Source organism: Harmonia axyridis, chromosome 5 (genome assembly GCF_914767665.1).
Source record: "Harmonia axyridis chromosome 5, icHarAxyr1.1, whole genome shotgun sequence".
In the NCBI taxonomy this organism is placed as follows: domain Eukaryota; kingdom Metazoa; phylum Arthropoda; class Insecta; order Coleoptera; family Coccinellidae; genus Harmonia; species Harmonia axyridis.
In genome coordinates, this window is record NC_059505.1 from 8,888,799 (window position 1) to 8,908,692 (window position 19,894).

General features: G+C 32.6%; 1 protein-coding gene across 1 annotated transcript; it reads left to right on the forward strand.

Moving 5' to 3' along the window:
* The first annotated feature begins 3,789 nt into the window (after positions 1–3,789).
* On the forward strand, positions 3,790–6,518 carry LOC123680475 (ankyrin-1-like). Its single transcript, XM_045618392.1, has 2 exons — positions 3,790–3,929; positions 4,869–6,518. Exons 1-2 carry the CDS (start codon positions 3,840–3,842, stop codon positions 6,045–6,047), a joined length of 1,269 nt encoding a protein of 422 aa, XP_045474348.1. The 5' UTR covers positions 3,790–3,839; the 3' UTR covers positions 6,048–6,518.
* The last annotated feature ends 13,376 nt before the right edge of the window (positions 6,519–19,894 follow it).

The following is a 19,894-nucleotide window of genomic DNA, read 5'->3' on the forward strand; positions in this document are numbered from 1 at the left end:
AGCCAATTTCACAATTAAAAAAAAAAAACTAGCTGGATTGAAGAATTTATGACAGCGGATTTGTGATCTAAGACCCAAAATAAGTAAGTCTGCAAAATTTCATCACTTTTGAATCATTATTAAAATTAATTCTATATAGTAAACATTGTTTTTCTTTTCAGAAGATGGATTATTTTCGTTTGGATGGATAATTATACAGGATATTTATTTGTCGAATATCAATTATAAGTATCTAGAGATGTTGGACCAATTCAAGTCTGAAAATTGAGATTAAAGCTTCAAATTATTAACTTATTTTTAAAGAAATACACAATATTTGATCAACAATTATATAGGGTGCATATATTTAAAGTAGTAATTAGACATTTTAAAATTTGAAATTCTCATTTCTCTAGAAATGGCAATTTCTTTCTATTTTAAAAAGTTTGGGAAAAATGCATAATCAAAATGTGAGAGTTATTATCAGTCAATAGAAATACTACCTGAAAAAGAAACTGCATTCAATGTTTATTTTCAGTTTTGACAAATATTGAATTTACATAATCATTCGATAAGATCTATGAAAAGACCTACAGTGAAATTTTGTTTTAGGAATATTCAGTATAGCTATAATAAACTGAAAAGGGGCAGAATAAATAGATCTACCTTTCAAAAACCCATGGCTAATGTTGCCTTACAAACAATCGTAATAATATCATATATTCTTTGAGAAATCAGGTTATAAGAAGTCCCTCATTTCCGAGGTTCATCAATACTTTTTTCAGTTGAGCAACAAATTATACTTCTATTTCATAATTTATTAAGAAATACAATATTCGATCAACAATTATATAGGGTGTATATATTTAGAATACAAGGAAGGACACCTTTTGAAATCTAAAAATTTGGTTAATAGTAGGTTATTTTCCATAATTTATAATATTGAAAGACCAATTGGACATTCCTGAAGAACTAAGGCGTTTTTAGAATCTGAAAATTGTATCGATGAATTTTGCATATTTCTTGAAGGTATATGGACAAAAATGATTTTTGTGGGTTCTGGTGAATGATCAAAGGGATACAGGTAACAATTTCATTAATACCAGTCGCGATGTAGTTATCATAGATAAGGGATGATATAGAAATTTCACTAGATAATTCTGATTCAGTGGAGGACAGCTGAATTCAAGCTTAATAATCGTGATGGTTCGTTACGTTATAGAGCAAGCTTGTAGCTCTGGGTTTTACTCAGAAGTAAATTGAACAGGGCAATATATATAGTAAATGAAATTTTGACAGATATTAGTTGAAAAAGATCAACAATTGAGCATTGTATTTACATAAAATCAAAAAATAACTTGCTAACTGTTGTTGCATTGTACTTGGATGACTTTTTTGTTTTAACAAATGTTAATTCTGAATGAATATATCTGATAGAAAATTTAAGTGATAATTTTATCGTAAAGAATTTAGGGAAAGCTAAAAATGTTTAGGGATGAATATCACTAGAAATTATGAAAAAGGTAGTATAGTAATTGTTTATATTCTTCAAATATGTATTGCAATAATTCAACATGTCTAATTGTAAACATATGAAAACTCCTTTGAAAACTTAATTGAAATTTGATTCAACAAAAGAGAGTTGTAATAATAGGTATATACATTTTTATAAAAGTTTAATCATTCATTCATGACATGGCAGGTATTAATAAATAGTTACCTTTTAAAGTATTTTATACCTACATTGAATTGCTGGAAAATTCATACCAATTTCGAAAGTAACTGCCATGTCAAAATTCTTCATATACTGAATGATCCTTCAAATTTTATTTCTGTTGTAACATTTTGACTAGTAATTCAAGTGAAAAATTCGAACTGATTTTATATATGTATATAGTATAGCTATAAATGAACAACCTGAAAAGAGACAGAATGAATAGACTTGCCTTTCGAATACCCATGGCTTATGTTACGTCATAAGCAAATTTAATATCTAGGTAGAACCTTTTTGAGAAATCGGGTTATAAATTTGAGAGTCTCTTAATTTCCAAGGTTTCAGTTGAACGACAAATAATATTATGATAATATAACAGGGTATATATGGTTGAAATTATTCGTATGAAAGATTTCACAACGATTTGATTTCTTCATTATAAATTCAACAGCACTGCACTCAAATTCTTCAAAAACTGATAGGTCACTTATATTTTTGCACTCTTCAGTCGTAAAAGTGTATATTTTAGATATTCAAAAAACACATGGAAATTTTTTGAATGTCATCTGACTAACTTGGCTCTTTTTCCAGTAATAAAGCCAATTGTGAATTATCTATAAGGAGTTTTTCTATCTGTTTAATACATGATCAGATGAAGCTTCTGTTCTCTTTTGTAGTTCCATCTTTTGTCGCAATAGATTCAAATTCTCACGAAAGAGAATGTAGTTTTATAGTTTGTGGAAAATAAACGAAAAATTCCTGAAATAAAGTAACATTCATCCAATGGAATCAATAATTATACAAACCCTTCAAACGAACCTGAACTGAAAATGCATTCGATGATATCAATGTTCATTTCCAAATTTTGACAAATATCTATCGAATTTTCGATTCGCCGAAGACTTTGCATTTTATCTGTCGGCATTTATTTAAAGAATAACAATTTTGGAAACTGCAAACTTTTTCAAGAACTTTCATATATCGAAATGGAATATTTATTATTAACATGACACTGACAGCCAAATTGTCCACAGATACCACAGAAATATGGGACTTGAAATGTCAAAATGATCCGAAACACCCCGTATACTCGAAAACCGCGGGGAGAATCGAAGGTTTGGGATTTTTCCCGGGATCTCCAGACGATTTTGAGGGGGGTCTTATTCTTGTCATTTTTGCTCTAGATGGTCCCGTTTGGGCTGTGATTTTACGTTTATAGTTTGACGTATATGTGCAAGCGGTTTTATATATACTTAGATTTGTTAAACCAAAGACACAAAGAACAATATATTTTCCCCTTTTCCAAATAATCAATGAGTGTACATGTACTGAAAACAAACAATTCAGCAGGGAACGTTAAAATTTCATGATAATCGAACAGATATGTTTAAGTCGTTCAGACAGAAAATTTAAATTCGATTGCAGTACCATCTGTTGGGAATTTAAAAAAATTGTTCGTACAAAACTTTTGTATTTTTCTATAGAATTTTAATTAGCAACAAAAAACAGGGATATCTTTTTGAAGTTACCCCCACAAGAGCGAAGTAAATGAAAGAGATTTTAAGATAAGCATATTCCTCCTTCAAAACCATCAATCTTTTGTTCGAAATATTTTCCTGTAAGGTTTTTCCTCTCTGACTGAATCAACATTAAAAATCACCTGGTAGGTATTGAAAAGTCTTATATAATTTCTGCAATCTGAACACTTGACAAAACTCTAAATGTATTTTTCGGAGTATTTATTAGTGTCGTACCATCTGCTGAGCTCTCGATCAGCATGCAAAGACATGATTACCACAATATTGAGTATGTAAACAATACAGTAGTTTTGATTTTTTGTTCACAAAATATCATGGAAATAATTCGCTATCAAATTAGTGGGTGACCACATCGCTTATCTTCTTTGATAAATAATTATAATTTTTTTTTAATTCGTATAGTAAGATATATTTGTATTTTAAAATAAAATAAAATATTTATGAAAGCCTCGTTTGTTTTTAGTAGTCCATAGAATTCATATGGCAATATGTCAAAGTGGTAAACAGAGGTTGACAGTCTTAATCGTTTTCTATTTCAGTAAAGCAAATAATGAATATCCGGTGTTTATGCTTCAATAGAAGTATAAAATGCAAAAAGTTATTACGAAATGAGTTTTTTGAAAAGTGAAGAATTGATGAGATTATATTTCTCTGAAATTATATTTTTGATACCGTATATTACGTATAATAATGAACAGGTTAATTTTTTCAGGTCTACAATCAATAGTTGAATTCGTTCTGATGTGAAATAATTTTTTTTTTGTTTTCACCTTCACCTATATCATAATGTAATTCATTTCGATATTTTTGATACCGTATATATCGTAGAATAATGAATTGGTGAATTTTTTCAGGTCTACAATCAATAGTTGAATTCGTTCTGATGTGAAATATTTTTTCTTGTTTTACTTCACCTATATTATAATGTAATTTATTTCGATATTTTTGATACCGTATATATCGTATAATAATGAATTGGTGAATTTTTTCAGGTCTACAATCAATAGTTGAATTCGTTCTGATGTGAAATATTTTTTCTTGTTTTACTTCACCTATATTATAATGTAATTTATTTCGATATTTTTGATACCGTATATATCGTATAATAATGAATTGGTGAATTTTTTCAGGTCTACAATCAATAGTTGAATTCGTTCTGATGTGAAATGATTTTTTTTGTTTTACTTCACCTATATTATAATGTAATTTATTGAGTGAATCATTTCAATTGAGCCTTCAATCATCTGTTCGAAATATTTATTCGATTTATTTTCAATCTCCTACGCTGCATGAATCAAAATTTATTATTATTATTTCAAATTAGTTGCAGGTGGATGTAAACCAATTCAAACTCTACTGGTGGAAGACATCAACTAATACAATATTACCATTACAATAACCAATACTACGTTATAAATTATGGTGGTTAACAATAGCAACCTAAATTTCAATTCACGTTATAATTTACCAAATAAAAATATTTTTCAGGTTTTTCAGCTGTAGTTGCTCCCAGAAATGTCATTTTATTAGCAATTTATCGATATAAATTAGTGAAAAATTATTGAAAATAAACAGTGAAGCCAATATCCATTAAAATAATTTCTTTTACCATGAATTCATGAATATATTTATTGCAGGTTGAAGAAAGAGAAGTGGACGAGAGAGGACGCAACGCTTTACACATCCTTTGTTCTCAAAGAGAATATGAAGAACCATATTGGATGATTAGGAGACTGATAAAGAGAAAATTCAATCCTAATACTCCAGATAAAGAAGGAAAAACGCCTCTGCACTTAGCTGTCATATCTGAGAATTTCAGAGCTCTGAAGCTTCTCATGAAAAACGGTGGTAACATCAACGTTCTAGATGAAGATGGCTGGCCACCTATGTTTTATTTAAGACGTTGCAAGCACATGGCGCACATACTTAAACATAATCCCGATTTGAATTATCGGGATAAGTATGGAAATAATATTTTTCAATTTTTCTGCAAATTCGACCCATTTAAAACAAATCCATTTTTTATGTTAGCAAAGCATAATATAAACTTTGGAAATGTAAATAACAAGGGGCAAAATTGTCTTCACATTCTAACTAGATACAATAAGTTTATTTATTTCGTTGGCCAAAAAGATGATCCGAAAATCAAATTAATGAAATTTCTTATACAGAAAGGTGCAAGTGTAAAACAGAAAAATTTTAGACTAGAAACACCACTGCACTTGGCAGTTGTATATGATCCCGATTTTGTGTCTGTTTTCTTACATGCAGGTGCTGCACTTGATGTGGTCGATGAAGATAACTTAACACCATTTGATATTGCAATTTACGAAGGAGGTCTAGCTCTCAAAGAAGTAATTAGGTATATAGTGTTCAGAAAGCACAGACGTTTACCTATTAAAAAAAGAAATATGGATTTAATTAATTCAATGGAGGATTTAAAAAAAATTTTTGAAGAACTTGAGGGTCCCATGGAAGATCTCAAGAATGAAAAAATTGTTCCTTCTTCTCCAACAACATACTACGACATTATTTCTAGCACCAAAAATGAACTTTTGCAGATTGTTAACAATTCTGGAATTGAGGGAATGCTTGGTGATGTGGGAGAACGATTATCGAACAATCAATATAGGGAAGAGATTTTGATGGTTATTGAGGAAGGGATATTTCTGAGAGATCAGCAATTAGCCATAGACATTCTGACAGAAAGTCTTGGACGTAGATTACCATATTTATGTGTAGAGAGAATTGTAAGCTTTATGTCTGCAGAAATGATCAAGGAATTGATTAATAGTAATGGAAATCCCAATCAATGATCTCAAGTCAAACAATTGTTATCATGTTATCATTTAGTTTCCACAAAAATCATTGCAACCCCTACATATTGATCTCATAACGTCAATAATCTTGCTGACAAAATGATTCCAAATATTTTATATGTATAATATACTTTTTTATTTATTTTAAATATTCGAAAAATAACGTAATGACAAAATTTGACGAATTATAAAAAAGTTGCTAGACTAAAAAAAACACATATTCTAATGATTGTATCACTTAATTTCATTTTTATTCTAGTTCATGTATCTTATAGATATATAATTTCTCTGTATGTTAAAATTTCCCCTCCAACATTATCTGTTCGAATTCAAACATAAGATGATAAAAATAATCAAATCAAAACTGAGGCTTTTATAGTTACTATGAAACTGCCGCTAATATGTGACAAACTTCTTATGTGCCTTAATTTATACTTTGTGAATATTCAATAAATTGTATAATTATGATAAAATGTTTATCTTATATCCCAAAAATTCTATCTCATGTAAGTTTAGCTTGGTTTTCACTGAGAAAGAAGAATCAATTTCAGAAGTTTACATGAATTCAAAAAAGGATTATTATTTGCATGAAATTATAATAATGATTTGATGTTTCTACCTTCATCTGATTCCTGATGGTTCAAAATGAATTATAATAACTTCATAGGGATATTTTCATTTTTCATATAAGTCATTTCAAAATGTCACAGATTATTATCACTAACCTGACAAAACTTAATAAAAAACCATTTGTTAGATACTACAAACATTATTGAAGAAACTGTAGTAGCAATTTAATAATTTATTATAAGAACTATCAAGTAAGAAATCATTTGGAAATGAAAAAATTCTAGTATTCATCCTATTAAGTTCTATCTATAAAATATTTTTATCGACATTTCCTTAGGGTTACATAGTTTTAAGAATTTTAAGAAATTGGGAAAGGGGGTGGAGAAAACTTTAATAATAAAAAGCTTTAGATAAGTTACATAGGCGTACAACTTCGCTTTTTTTTCGAAATCTGTGGCTTCATTGTGAAAAACTGGTTATACATTTATGATTCAAAGTATTGTCTATCGCTGGCCACTACTTTCTCCCATCTTTCGGGCAGCGTACGAATACTGCGATAAAAAAACTGGTCAGCTTTCGAAGAGTTGAAACCGCGAATAGATCCAATTTTTTTCTTCTTCATAAGACCGGAAGTGCTGGCCAGCCAGTCCATGTGCCATTGATACAAACAAGTGATACTCCGAGGGAGCAACGTCTGGAGAATACGGCGGATGGGGTAGGACATCCCATTTCAACGTTTCCAAGTATGTCTTGACCACTTTCGCAACATGAGTTCGATTGAATTCATGCAGTAAAATCACTTTATTATGTCTTTCGTTGTATTGCGGGCGTTTGTCTTTCAATGCTCAGCTCAAACGCATTAATTGCGTTCGTTAACGATCGCTTGTGATTGTGCCAGTCGGTTTTGACAATTCATAACACAATACGCCGAACTGGTCCCTCGAAATACGGAGAATGACCTTGGAACCGTGAATATTCGGTTTGGCCGTCAACGTGTAAGCATGTGCTTAGGATTATCGTAAAGAAGGTATCTGATAAATTGAATTCGATCTTTGTAATATATCATAATCTTAAAGATAAGACTCCTATACCCAAAGATCGAATTCAATTTATCAGATACCTTGCCTAAATTGCGAGAGGAATTATATAGGACAGACTAAGCAGTACCTCCAAAATAGAATTAGACTAGCAGGGGTCTGCTGGACATCATAGAACTTGCTGATGGGCAGACAGAAAGCCAACCAACATAATTCCGAGACCAAGCAAGACCATATTTCATATCACAGCCAGCAATCCAAGAAAATCTGTAAAGATGATAGAGGAGTCCAAACATAGAAGACATTTCAACGTGTTAAATATGGCCATGTTGACATTGAAGCGTTCACCACTTCAACTATTGACTCACGTAAGCTGGAACGTTTCAAGAAAGGATTTGTGGCGGCTTCTCATAAAGCTCCACATAACAACAATAAACACAGCACTCGGTGGCCTAGAGGATTCTTTTATATATATTTTCATTTTGTAAAATATTGTATGTCAATTTTTCTGGTACCAGATATTTTAAAAATTCGGATTGTGAAATACTTGTGTGAATATAAGAGGTGTTTGTCCCTTCCATTTGGTGAATTCGGAGATCAGAACCACTACTCAAATCAAACGACTGTTCTCGCGCATTTTGAGTTGTAACAAAGAGGTTACTTATAATTTTGGCGCCCAACGTGGGGCAGTTAAGGTCTTTTTGGCCATTTGATCATTAGATCTCTCGGTTTTCCTGGTGGAGGTGGCTGTTAATTCGGGGTTGATCATTATACTCGTTTATCATCATTTTTGGGATCATCTCCCAGCAATTATATCTGATTTTTCAGTTGGCATTTATTTTTTCATATTATTTCTATTGTTTATAAGCAAGTTTTGATTCCAACATAAAAACAGAGTGAAATTTCGCGGCATCAATAATTGAAATTCCGAAAACCTTAAGAGATGGATGAAGCAATTTGCTTTCTACGAACAACCAACCATCGTTCAAGACTCACATAACTTTTCGCCGGCAGCTTTAAAGAAGAAAAAACAATGGACGAACTCGAGCACATATTCCTGATTAGAGTGCAGAGCAGACACGTGACAGGAGCAGTGTCTAATTAGGAGTCCATCACGAACAGGACAACTACGATATGTGTTTAGTGTTTTCTAGATTTGCAGGCCGATACACGAGATCCAATCTTCCTATTTTTCCAATTTTCCCCTTTTTGTCTCATCCTGCCGAAAGCAAAAAGTAAAACAAAGGTTTTTTTTTTGGTATTTTTTCTTCACAAAATTCCTGATTGATGTTCCTGATAAACGCTGAAAGTTTGATTATTACATTGAGAGACCTTCATCAAAAGGCAGCCCAACATCATTGTCAATTGTCAGCTTACAAGCCGAAGTATTTTACTCTCCTTGCTATTGAAGAACTGTCACACCAAAGCTCTTATCAACTTCGGTGGAGGAAGATTGGCTCAATATAGAGCTAGGACTAATTTCTTCAGGGAAGTAAATTGTGATTTTGAAAAATTCTTGTACATTTATAAATTTCGGATTCACTTATATATATTTTCATTTTGTAAAATATTGTATGTCAATTTTTCTGGTACCAGATATTTTAAAGATTCGTACCAGATATTTTTAAGTTTCGGATTGTAAAATACTTGTGTGAATATAAGAGATATTTTATTGACCTGGGTTTTTGTCCCTTTCATTTGGTGAATTCAGAGATCAGAACCACGATTCAAATCAAACGATTGTTCTCGGGCATTTTGAGTTGTAACAAAGAGGTTACACATAATTTTGGCGCCCAACGTGGGGCACTTAAGGTCTTTTTGGCCATTCGATCATTAGATCTCTCAGTCAGATCCTGGTGGAGGTGGATGTTAATTCGGGGTTGATCATTATCCTCGTTTATCATCATTTTTGGGATCATCTGGAGCAATTATATCTGATTTTTCAGTCGGCATTTATTTTTTTATATCATTTCTATTGTTTATATGCAAGTTTTGATTCCAACATAAAAACAGAGTGAAATTTCGCGGCATCAATAATTGAAATTCCGAAAACCTTAAGAGATGGATGAAGCAATTTGCTTTCTACGAACAACCAACCATCGTTCAAGACTCACATAACTTTTCGCCGGCAGCTTTAAAGAAGAAAAAACAATGGACGAACTCGAGCACATATTCCTGATTAGAGTGCAGAGCAGACACGTGACAGGAGCAGTGTCTAATTAGGAGTCCATCACGAACAGGACAACTACGATATGTGTTTAGTGTTTTCTAGATTGCAGGCCGATACGCAAGATCCAATCTTTTCTGCAAGGATGGGTTATTATTTGCAGGCATGTCCTGGGGCGGCTTACTACTGCGTTTGGTGCTGCTGGTTCTTGTTTCTATCGCTTGCAATCAAGCTGAAATTGCCGAGTTGAAATTAAATGCGAATTTATTTGATTGGAAAGCGGACGTCACGTCTGGGGAATGCAGATGCCTTTTCATTACCGGTAGCACGTCATCCGACTTCTGATCATAATATGATCGTCTGCTCCTTTCAGATCATTCCGATGGTATTCAATATCTCATACCGTTTGTGCTTGATTATTTTCTATAAAGATTCGTTATTTTGCATTTTTTGGTTCGTTATATATTCGTACATACCAGCAAAATTAAGGGAACATCTTAACTAAGGTTGTTGTTCATTTTCTCTTGAACTCTTTGGCTTTTTTAGCAATTTTTTTCAAGTTGTTGCTTGATTCCTCTTTTCAAACTATCGTCCTCAGTTACTTCGTTTTTTGTTATACAGGGTGATACTGGTATCAGCATATTGAATGTTTATGTAAAAAGTTGTCTTCTGTTTGTTATGCTCTTTATAGGTTAAAATCTATAACCAATATGGAAATTTGCATGGCTTATTACAATGCTCAATTCAAGTCATGGATAATTTATGGCCTTGTATTCTGGGGGACTTCTCACGCACTAAATCGAGTCTTTCTTCTTCAAAAGAGAGCATTACGACATATGGCTGGAGTTCCTATGAGAACATTATGTAGAGGGCTTTTCAAAAAATTCGGTGTTTTGCCAGTGGTATCTCAGTTCATCTTGGAAATTGTAACATATGTAAAAACTAATGACGGTTCATTTCTGCGTATGAATTACAATCATACTTACTCAACAACACACTCTTCGCTACTAATCATACCACGTCACACTCTGGTGGGATATGAGAGGTCTCCCAGATATATGGGAATTAAGTTGTTCAATTCCCTTCCAAAGCACTATAGGGATATTGAAAGTGTACAAAGTTTCAGAAGGGCAGTTAATGATTTCTTAATGTCTCAATGTCTCTATACCCTAACTGAATATTATGATTGTTGTATGCATATCATGTTAGGAAGTTGATATACTTAATATGTTTTAAATAATGGCTAGTATGTGAAATTTTTCATTCTATTGTTGTTTTATTGACTTGTCCAATACGTATTTGTAATATGTCGCTATGGATGAATAAATTATTATTATTATTCATTGGTAAATGGGCGGACGCTAAGGGTATATAGAGGACACTGAGGCGAATCAGAATCACCTATATTTGTAGGGTCTTTCTCTCTATATAATCAAGATACAGGGTGTTCCATTAATGTTGTCAATTTCTTCAATTACCCATAACTTTCGAACAACCCTATATATTTTCATGATTTTTGGTCCGGCCTATAAAATATTGATAAATTATATTCAACCTTAAAAACCACCCTGTAAATTTCTTGAAATTGATAGGATATTCGAATGAAGGAGAAAAAACTGAAGGAAGCAAGGTATTTCTCGAACTTCCGCATGCGATTTCAATCAATAAATCTAGTAGTAATAGGAAAAGTTCAGAAGATAGATTTAGGCGATGAAATCGCTGGACTGGTTTTTAGCTGGATTTTGCGAAATCAAAAAATGTAATAAAGATTTTTATTTCGCGATGAAGCACAATTTACCAGAGATGGTATTCTCTCTCTCTTAATCTAACCCTCGTAAAGGTGTAGTGACATCATGTCGCGACTCTTTGAACGAGCTGCTTCCAGGACTCCCTATCTTGGGCATGATGAGATGGTATTAATAATTTAAAAAATCACATGTCTGTGCCGAACCAAATTTTTTTACTACAGAATAGGCCAATTGTCAATAGAGGTTTTCATTTAATGTATGGTGTGGTGTTTATATATAATAATATATTGGTTGGTCCGTACGTGTTATCACCCTTTTTCACTGGTGAGGTTTATTTTGACTTTCTTCAAAATATTTAACCTGTTTTGCTTGATGCAGCTGTTGATGTCGGAGGCATGTTTTTTCAACACGATGTGGCTGCACTTAATTTCAAGTCCATTATGACCAATTTCTTGAAAGTCAAATTTTCGAATAGTTGGATAGGTAAGGTTTAACCTTATAACTGGCTGCAAAGAGCCTCGACTTGAATCCTTCCAATTATTTTGTTTGGGGTTACAAAATCAGAAGTCTTCTCGATACAAATGAACGATAGAATGCAACTTCTTCAGAGAATCGAGGAAGCCTGCACAAATTGTGAAATAATCAATAAATGATAAGAAAATCAAATCAATTGCCATTTTGAGCAATTTTTGTGAAACTTTTTTTTTTCAAGGGATTTTTTATAGCATAGGGTTTTTATTAAGATATTATGTTAGATAGTTTAGTATGTTCTTCAAAACTTATTTTATCGTTTATTTTCAATTTAGTTATTCGATAAATAAATTTATGCCTCGATGTTATCGTTTTCAGTGGGGGATATCGTTGATTGAAATCATTAAAGATTCCTTTATACAAAGACCTCTGAAAACCTCTGCATTTTGTTGTATCTCAATTTTGTGACTCAAAAATTGACTAGATCGAGTATTAAAATCGCATGCGGAAGTTCGAGAAATACCTTGCTCCCTTTAGTTTTTTCTCCTTTATTCGAATATCCTAACTAATTCAAGATTTTTCAATATGCAGGGTGTTTTTTTTGGTTGAATCTTATTTATCAATTTTTTCTAGGCTGGACCTGAACAAAAACCGTTGCTATGTCTGTATGAATCATTTGATGCAAAGAATAAACGTACCAAATATTATGAGAATATATAAGGTGGTTCGAAAGTTATGGGTAAATGAAGAAATTGAGAAAATCAATCAAACACTCTGTATCTTGATTATAAAGAGAGATAGACACTTCAAATATTCTGACCCGCCTCAGTGTCCTCTATCTATCCTCAACTTCCGCCCATTTACCAATGAATCACCCAGTATACATGGGTAAACAAAAATAATGAAAAGTAAGCTTTTATTGACAAACGACTACGTTTACAAACACTTCATTTTTTCTGAACATTGGAAAAGAGGGTAATTTTGCACAATGCTTCATTCTTATGCATATTTTTCAGGTTATAAGCTCCTTACAAGGATGAATATTGGTCATTCCAAAAACGTTAAATATAAAAAAATCGACAACATTGTGTCCTTTCCTTCGCAATAATATATCTTTATGATATATTTGGTTTATGTTTGTCTTGAAATACAATTAATACAAAAAATGACAAAATATTAATAACCATCCAAAAGAGTATTCAAAAGAACTAAAATTGTACAAATTGAGTAAACGGTTAATTTAATAACTAAATTAACATAAAGACAGGCGTACGTTTCGGAATTTTTATTTATCAATACAATTTTCCTCATCAAGTAGACTCAATTAACTTTCATAATACCTTTATTACATTCATAATATTTTTCTAATACAATTTGCTTATGTAAATTTGTTTTTAACGTTTGATATTTTATTCCTGAGTTTTTGAAATAATAGGCATTTTGAAGTCTCTTTTAATCTATTATCTTCTATTTCTATCTCAATGTTTAAATTAACAACCAAGTCATTTATTAGAATCCTCTTAACATATGGATATCATTCTTTGAGACTATTAGTTCTAGGATTTTTTAATAACGTCATCTAGCCCATTCCTTGATATAAATGATTCGATGATTTCAGTATCCTCTGAGCTGCAGATGGCTAAATTAAAATAATATCCAACGTATATAACACAAAAATGGTAATAGATTTGAACACCAAAATGAAGCCTTACTGCAGAGATCGTTATGGTGAAAACAATGAAAAATATGAGTCAATTAATAGCCGGAGAATTAAGAATTGTTAATAATAAAGGGTATTTTTTTTAGAGCTATAGAACTTCAAATTGCAATAAAACAACGATGGATTATTCGATTGACATTAATTTTATTTATCCGCAAGATAATCTTGTGGCATTACATTTTAAATATGATTTCTGGAATATGACCGCCACAACTGGCTCGGATGTAGTCCAATCTGGACGTCCAATTTTTGATGACTTTTTCCAACATTTGTGGCCGTATATCGGCAATAACACGCCGAATGTTGTTTTCCAAATGGTCAAGGGTTTGTGGCTTTTCCGCATAGACCAATGAATTTACATGGCCCCACAGAAAGTAGCGGTGTTAAATCACAAGATCTTGGAGGCCAATTCATAGGTCCAAAACGTGAAATTAGGCGGTGACCAAACGTGTCCTTCGATAAATCGATTGTGGCACGAGCTGTGTGACATGTTGCGCCGTCTTGTTGAAACCACAGCTCTTGGACATCATGGTTGTTCAATTCAGGAATGGAAAAATTAGTAATCATGGCTCTATACCGATCACCATTGACTGTAACGTTCTGGCCATCATCGTTTTTGAAGAAGTACGGATCAATGATTCCACCAGTCCATAAAGCGCACCAAACAGTCAGTTTTTCTGGATGTAACGGTGTTTCGACATACACTTGAGGATAAGCTTCACTCCAAATGCGGCAGTTTGTTTGTTGACGTAGCCATTCAACCAGAAGTGCGCTTCATCGCTAAACAGAATAAAATGGACGTATTCCGCACAGAACCATTATTTTCGAAATGAAATTGCACTATTTGCAAGCGTTGTTCAGGCGTGAGTCTTTCAATAATGAATTGCCAAACCAAACTGAGAATAAATCACTTGACAGCTGTCCAATCGGTCGCCATCTTGAACAGTACTGCCAACTTAAAGTTATATACTTCGAAAAAAAACACCCTATATTTGAGAGGAGAGCCTGCCCTGAAAGTTCAAGTTTCTTGGTTTTCTTGTTCAAGAATTATTGGGTTTAAAGCTGGAACTTTCGAGCATATATTTGCTTCATAGGTTTTTCCAATGAGAGGTTTCATTTTGACTAGGGCACTATCTGGGCAGCTGTCAATTTTGAAGCGTTTATCCTTTGACATTTGAGGAGTGAAAAGTGTTGCTTTCACCAAATTCACAACGCAATGGATAGAATTCTGCATTTCATTGTACACTGAAGGGTTATTTTTCACCACATCCTCAAATCAGGGCAATCAGTTCTTCTTCTTAGTCATTGACATACCGTTGTTTCAATACCATAAGTGTACGATCAATATTTTCAGACTTCTGCAAATAAGACGTTCCTTTCAAAAATATAAAAAAGCAGAATAACAAGGAATCGATGTATCTCGATATGGCACAAACATATCGTTTATACTTATCTTAGGTGAGCGATGCAGGCATGCCGAAAAGATTAAAATATTTCAACTTCTACTGGGCGTCCCCATCTTAATTTCACTGAGTACCTGCCTCCTGTATTAATTTCCTTGGAGCGGGCGTCATGCACCATTGTGCACGCTCATGTGAAATACTCATTATGCTAACTCGTCGATGATTTGAATAAAATTAAGTCTAGTACATCAGCGAGTGCCTTGAAGTGGGATTTTATTTATAAGCTAATATTGTAAACGTCGAACTCATGCGATAATTTTCGATCCGGTAGCATCTTTTCAAATTAGACTTTCAGAAAATAATGATATATTAATACCCGTGAGTGCTACTAGTATGTAAAATAGCTTTATAATCTATATGGAGCGATGTATATTATTTAGCCGGCGGTTATAATTTCTGCCCACCATCTAGACGGAGCGTTATTACCCGCGTGAACCCAACGAATTGTTCAAGAATCAACTGACGCAGGTGAAAATATACACTGTGTCCGAAAAGTATGGAACAAATTTATTATTAGCTAAACAGACCATTTTAAGAAATAATCCTGAAACATGTCGATTTTAATTTTAATTTACCGTATTTTAAAATAATAATCTAATATACAGGGTGAATTACTTTCCAGTAACGACATCACCGACATTTTTTTCAAATGCAACACCCCCATTTTGTCTCAATTTTCCGATTACTCTAGCTGAGCTGATTCCAAAAATGTATCACATGTTGATTCCAATTGGTAATGGATGGACAAAAATACAATAGTTTTGTGTGTGCTCATAAAGTAACGCGTAACATTCTTTATTAATTAAATTAACAATATTATCAAAAATACTTATTGTCTAGCAGCAATTGGTTTGAATGTAACACCCTGTACTTTGTTACATTTTTAGATTAATAAAAATGAGCTGATTCCAAACTTAATGGATACTTGTGGTCTAGCAGACAGAATATGAAAGAAATTATTTCTTATCAATTAAAAAACATGGTCGTCTTGTTTTTTGTGAAATGTCATTATTTGTTTAGTAATTTATTGGTGTTCAATGACAGTTTAGTACTACAATATTTTTGGTATTCGTGAATGTTTTAATTATTGCTTAGATTTAATTTGAAGTAGAAATTATTTTTCGAAGTATTTTTGTCCACCCTGTACCAATTGGAATCAACATGTGATACATTTTTGGCATCAGCTCAGCTAGAGTAATCGGAAATTTGAGACAAAATGGGGGTGTTCCATTAAAAAAAATGACGGTGACGTCATTAGTCGAAAGTAATTCACCCTGTGTAATAGATTATTATTTCAAAATACGGTAAATTAAAATAAAAAATTGACGTGTTCTGGGATTATTTCTTAAAATAGTCTGTTCAGCTAAAAATGAATTTGTTACATACCTTACGGACACAATATATACACACATCGTCAAAAATCTTTAGCCCCCTAAGTTTCTCAAGCAATAAACAATCTATGTTCTGGAAATGAGATGAATATTTTCCTCTATTTCAACTGCAATATATTTGATAGAAAATCTTCGTTCGTTACTCTTTGTTTTATTCAGGATTAGACAAAATAGGAGAAATCAGAAAAAATCTAAATTTATCGATTATTTATTTTTGATTAATTATAGTTATTCCACAACTGAATCCAAATTCAATAGTCCGTATGACTACCTCTTCTTTCAATCAATAGGCCCAATATGCTTAGGCATCCCACGAATCAACTCAAACTCCAACTTCTGCTACAGACTCTAATGCAAGTCTCTCAGTTTGATCTGTTCAAGCCAAGTTGGACGATTTGCATGCTTCTATGAAGCAAGCTTAATATTTGTAGGTGTATGTGAGTCGTAAACAGATCTATGATTTTTTAACTACCTTGGACTAACAAACTGATATTACATCTGAATTATCTAAGTCAATGATTACCTTTTTTCCTACCTCGAGATTCATCGAAAATATAACATTTACCATTTTGAAATTCCGAACATTCTTATGATGATTGTCTACTAGATATTGGTCATTGTGGTATTGAAGGAAACGAACAAGCCGATGAACTTGCAAAAATGACCTCAAGGTTAACACCCGTTGGTCTTAGGACTTCCTGTGGGCTTGTAAAAGACCAATGTTAGGCAGAGGTCCAGCAATGGGAGTTGAACAATGAAAAACTGGAGGAACACCCCAGGACTTGCTCGGCAAAGAAATTTGTGATGCTCTCATCTACCTATACCAGGATGCTCTTAAACCTACCACGCGCTGGCCTTCGGGTATTGGTAGGACTGCTGACAGGACACTATCGGTGCAAATACCTTTTGTACCGCTTGAGTAAGTCAGGAGATTTGCGGGCTTTGTTGAGGTAGAAACAGCCAAATACATAGAGTGCAAATATCCGGGGCTGATTGACCTAAGAACCACTTACTTGGTAAAGTCAGTTCTGAATACTAACGAAGTAATATCCAATGCTCCTAAGGATGTCGTCAGTTTCCTTAAAAGTATCGATGGCCTCCCTGGGTTTGTATGAATAGGTAGGGTTAAGAACAAAAGATCAATTCGGTCGTAGCTCCCGGAAGGCTAACAGAGTTGCAACGATCCCGATTCAATGAAATTGAATTAAATTATGCAATAACTGGAGAGAGAAGGTTGACTATGCATATGCAAATGCATGCAATACGATCTCTAATAATTACAAGGTAGAAAACTCAACTCAAATTTACTACCATCAAAATTACCATCTATATTTCAAATAGTGGCATGTTCTAAAGAAGCATATGTGTGCCACGAAGAACATGGTTCAGAATTTCGAAAGTACCTACTTGCGTGAGCTGGTAGCAGATAAAAGTGCGATTATTCCATCATTTCCACCAAAAAAAAAAAAAAAATTCTTCAATGAACTAACTTCAACTCAGCTTAAACTAACTCAATTCCAATGATTAAAATTTCATTTCTGTCTTGAAACTCTGGCATGTTCTGGGAAGGCTGACGTGGAGTGTGTCTTTAATAACATAGCTCCAGATTTCGAAAATACCTACGCAGAGGTGGTAGCAGACAAAATGGCGTATCGCTGAAGGCAAATACTCACATGTTCAACGAATGCGGTTATTATAAGCATGCTATGTAGTCATCTCCACCATATCTTCACCCATGAAATCCTCTGCACGCACCTTGCAAATTTTCATTATTAAAGATGCAGTAGACGTCGATTTGGGAATGTTGCAGAATTACAGAATGAGCTTCCTTTGCCTCGGGGAAATCGTAAGTTACAATTTTCTTGATTATTTAGTTTATAATATCTATACCTGTATATAATATGACGATCTTATGAATATAATCCAACTGGGCACTTCTAGAAAACGGAGAAAATTAAAAATGATGGAATCATATAAAAAGTGATAATTAACTTAATTTTCTGGACAATTGTTTCACCGCAATGTGGTTGAAATTTTGCACGAAGCTTCTAATTATCATTATGAAATTATTCCGAATCAACATCCAGAACTGCGTCGGCTTGTGGTCACGGAAATATTGAGTAATTATTTTTCGATATTTTTTTTTAATTTTCTATAGTTTTGGTAATACGATCAGCATGAAACTTAGGAAGGCTCAAAATTCCCGTTTTAGAACCAAATGCAAATTTTCATTTCGATCGAATAGTAGTTTTGAAATTAACTGGAAAATAACCTTTCCAACGGCCATATGCAGCCTCTATTCGGATTTTGACTATTAAAATACTCAACCACGGTATTCGAGATCCAAAATTATCCTGAAAATTTCAAGTTTACAAGTCTTTTTGTTCGTGAGTTATCGTTTTTGTGGCCGGACAGACAAAATTGAATTTATTAATTAAAATATTAATAAAAATTAATAAAATTAATAATGAACTTCATTAGCAGGTAAAAATATGAAACAGAAAATCATGAATCACATAAAAAAACAAATATGACATAATAGGTATAATTTAATCTGCTAAGAGGAGACTAATGGTAAAAAAACTGTTTATATATAAGTTCCCAAAAAGACCCCCAAGAATACAAAGAAAAACAAAAAGACTTCAGCAGTAAGTATTAGGTACATGTGAGTTAGATATATATAAAAAAAAATAAATGAAAAAAACTAAAATAAGAAAAAATGAAAAATAATTCAATTCAATTCAGTATAGTTTGGATCTATTTGAAAAAAATAATAATGAAATAAAGTAAAAATATAAAAAATGAAAGAAATATATTTTCTTAACTTTTCTTTCAAGACGAATCCTGGCTAAAAATTGTTATTATATGAGAGCAATCTAGTCGGAGAACCATCGCAGAAAAACAAAGAAAATTAAATAAATGGAATCATGTATGAAAAATAATAATAATTTTAATTTTCATAAAAATTGTTTCATCTCATTACGGTTTAAATTTTACAATCAACATCTCAAAACTTAAAGCTACAACGTATGTGCTGTTGGAATATTATGATAATATTTGATGATAACTGGACGACAAAGGATATACCTAATGTAAAGTAAGTTTAGGTATATTGGAACCGGAATTTCCAAACTATCTGAAGAGTGATCTTTGGATACCTGAGTACTATTATTATTACTTACTTGGACTTGGCAGCTCACTTCAGGTTGTCGGTGGAACCTAGGATTTTTATCTGCGTTGAGGAAGTCAATCTTTCAATTTTTTATAATTTTTGTTT

What these genes read in the sequence shown, in the direction of transcription:
- LOC123680475 (XM_045618392.1), top strand. Translation starts at nt 3,840, where the DNA reads ATGAGTTTTTTGAAAAGTGAAGAATTGATGAGATTATATTTCTCTGAA. An exon ending in TTACGTATAATAATGAACAG is followed by an intron (nt 3,930 to 4,868) that starts GTTAATTTTTTC and finishes TATTTATTGCAG; the next exon opens with GTTGAAGAAAGAGAAGTGGA.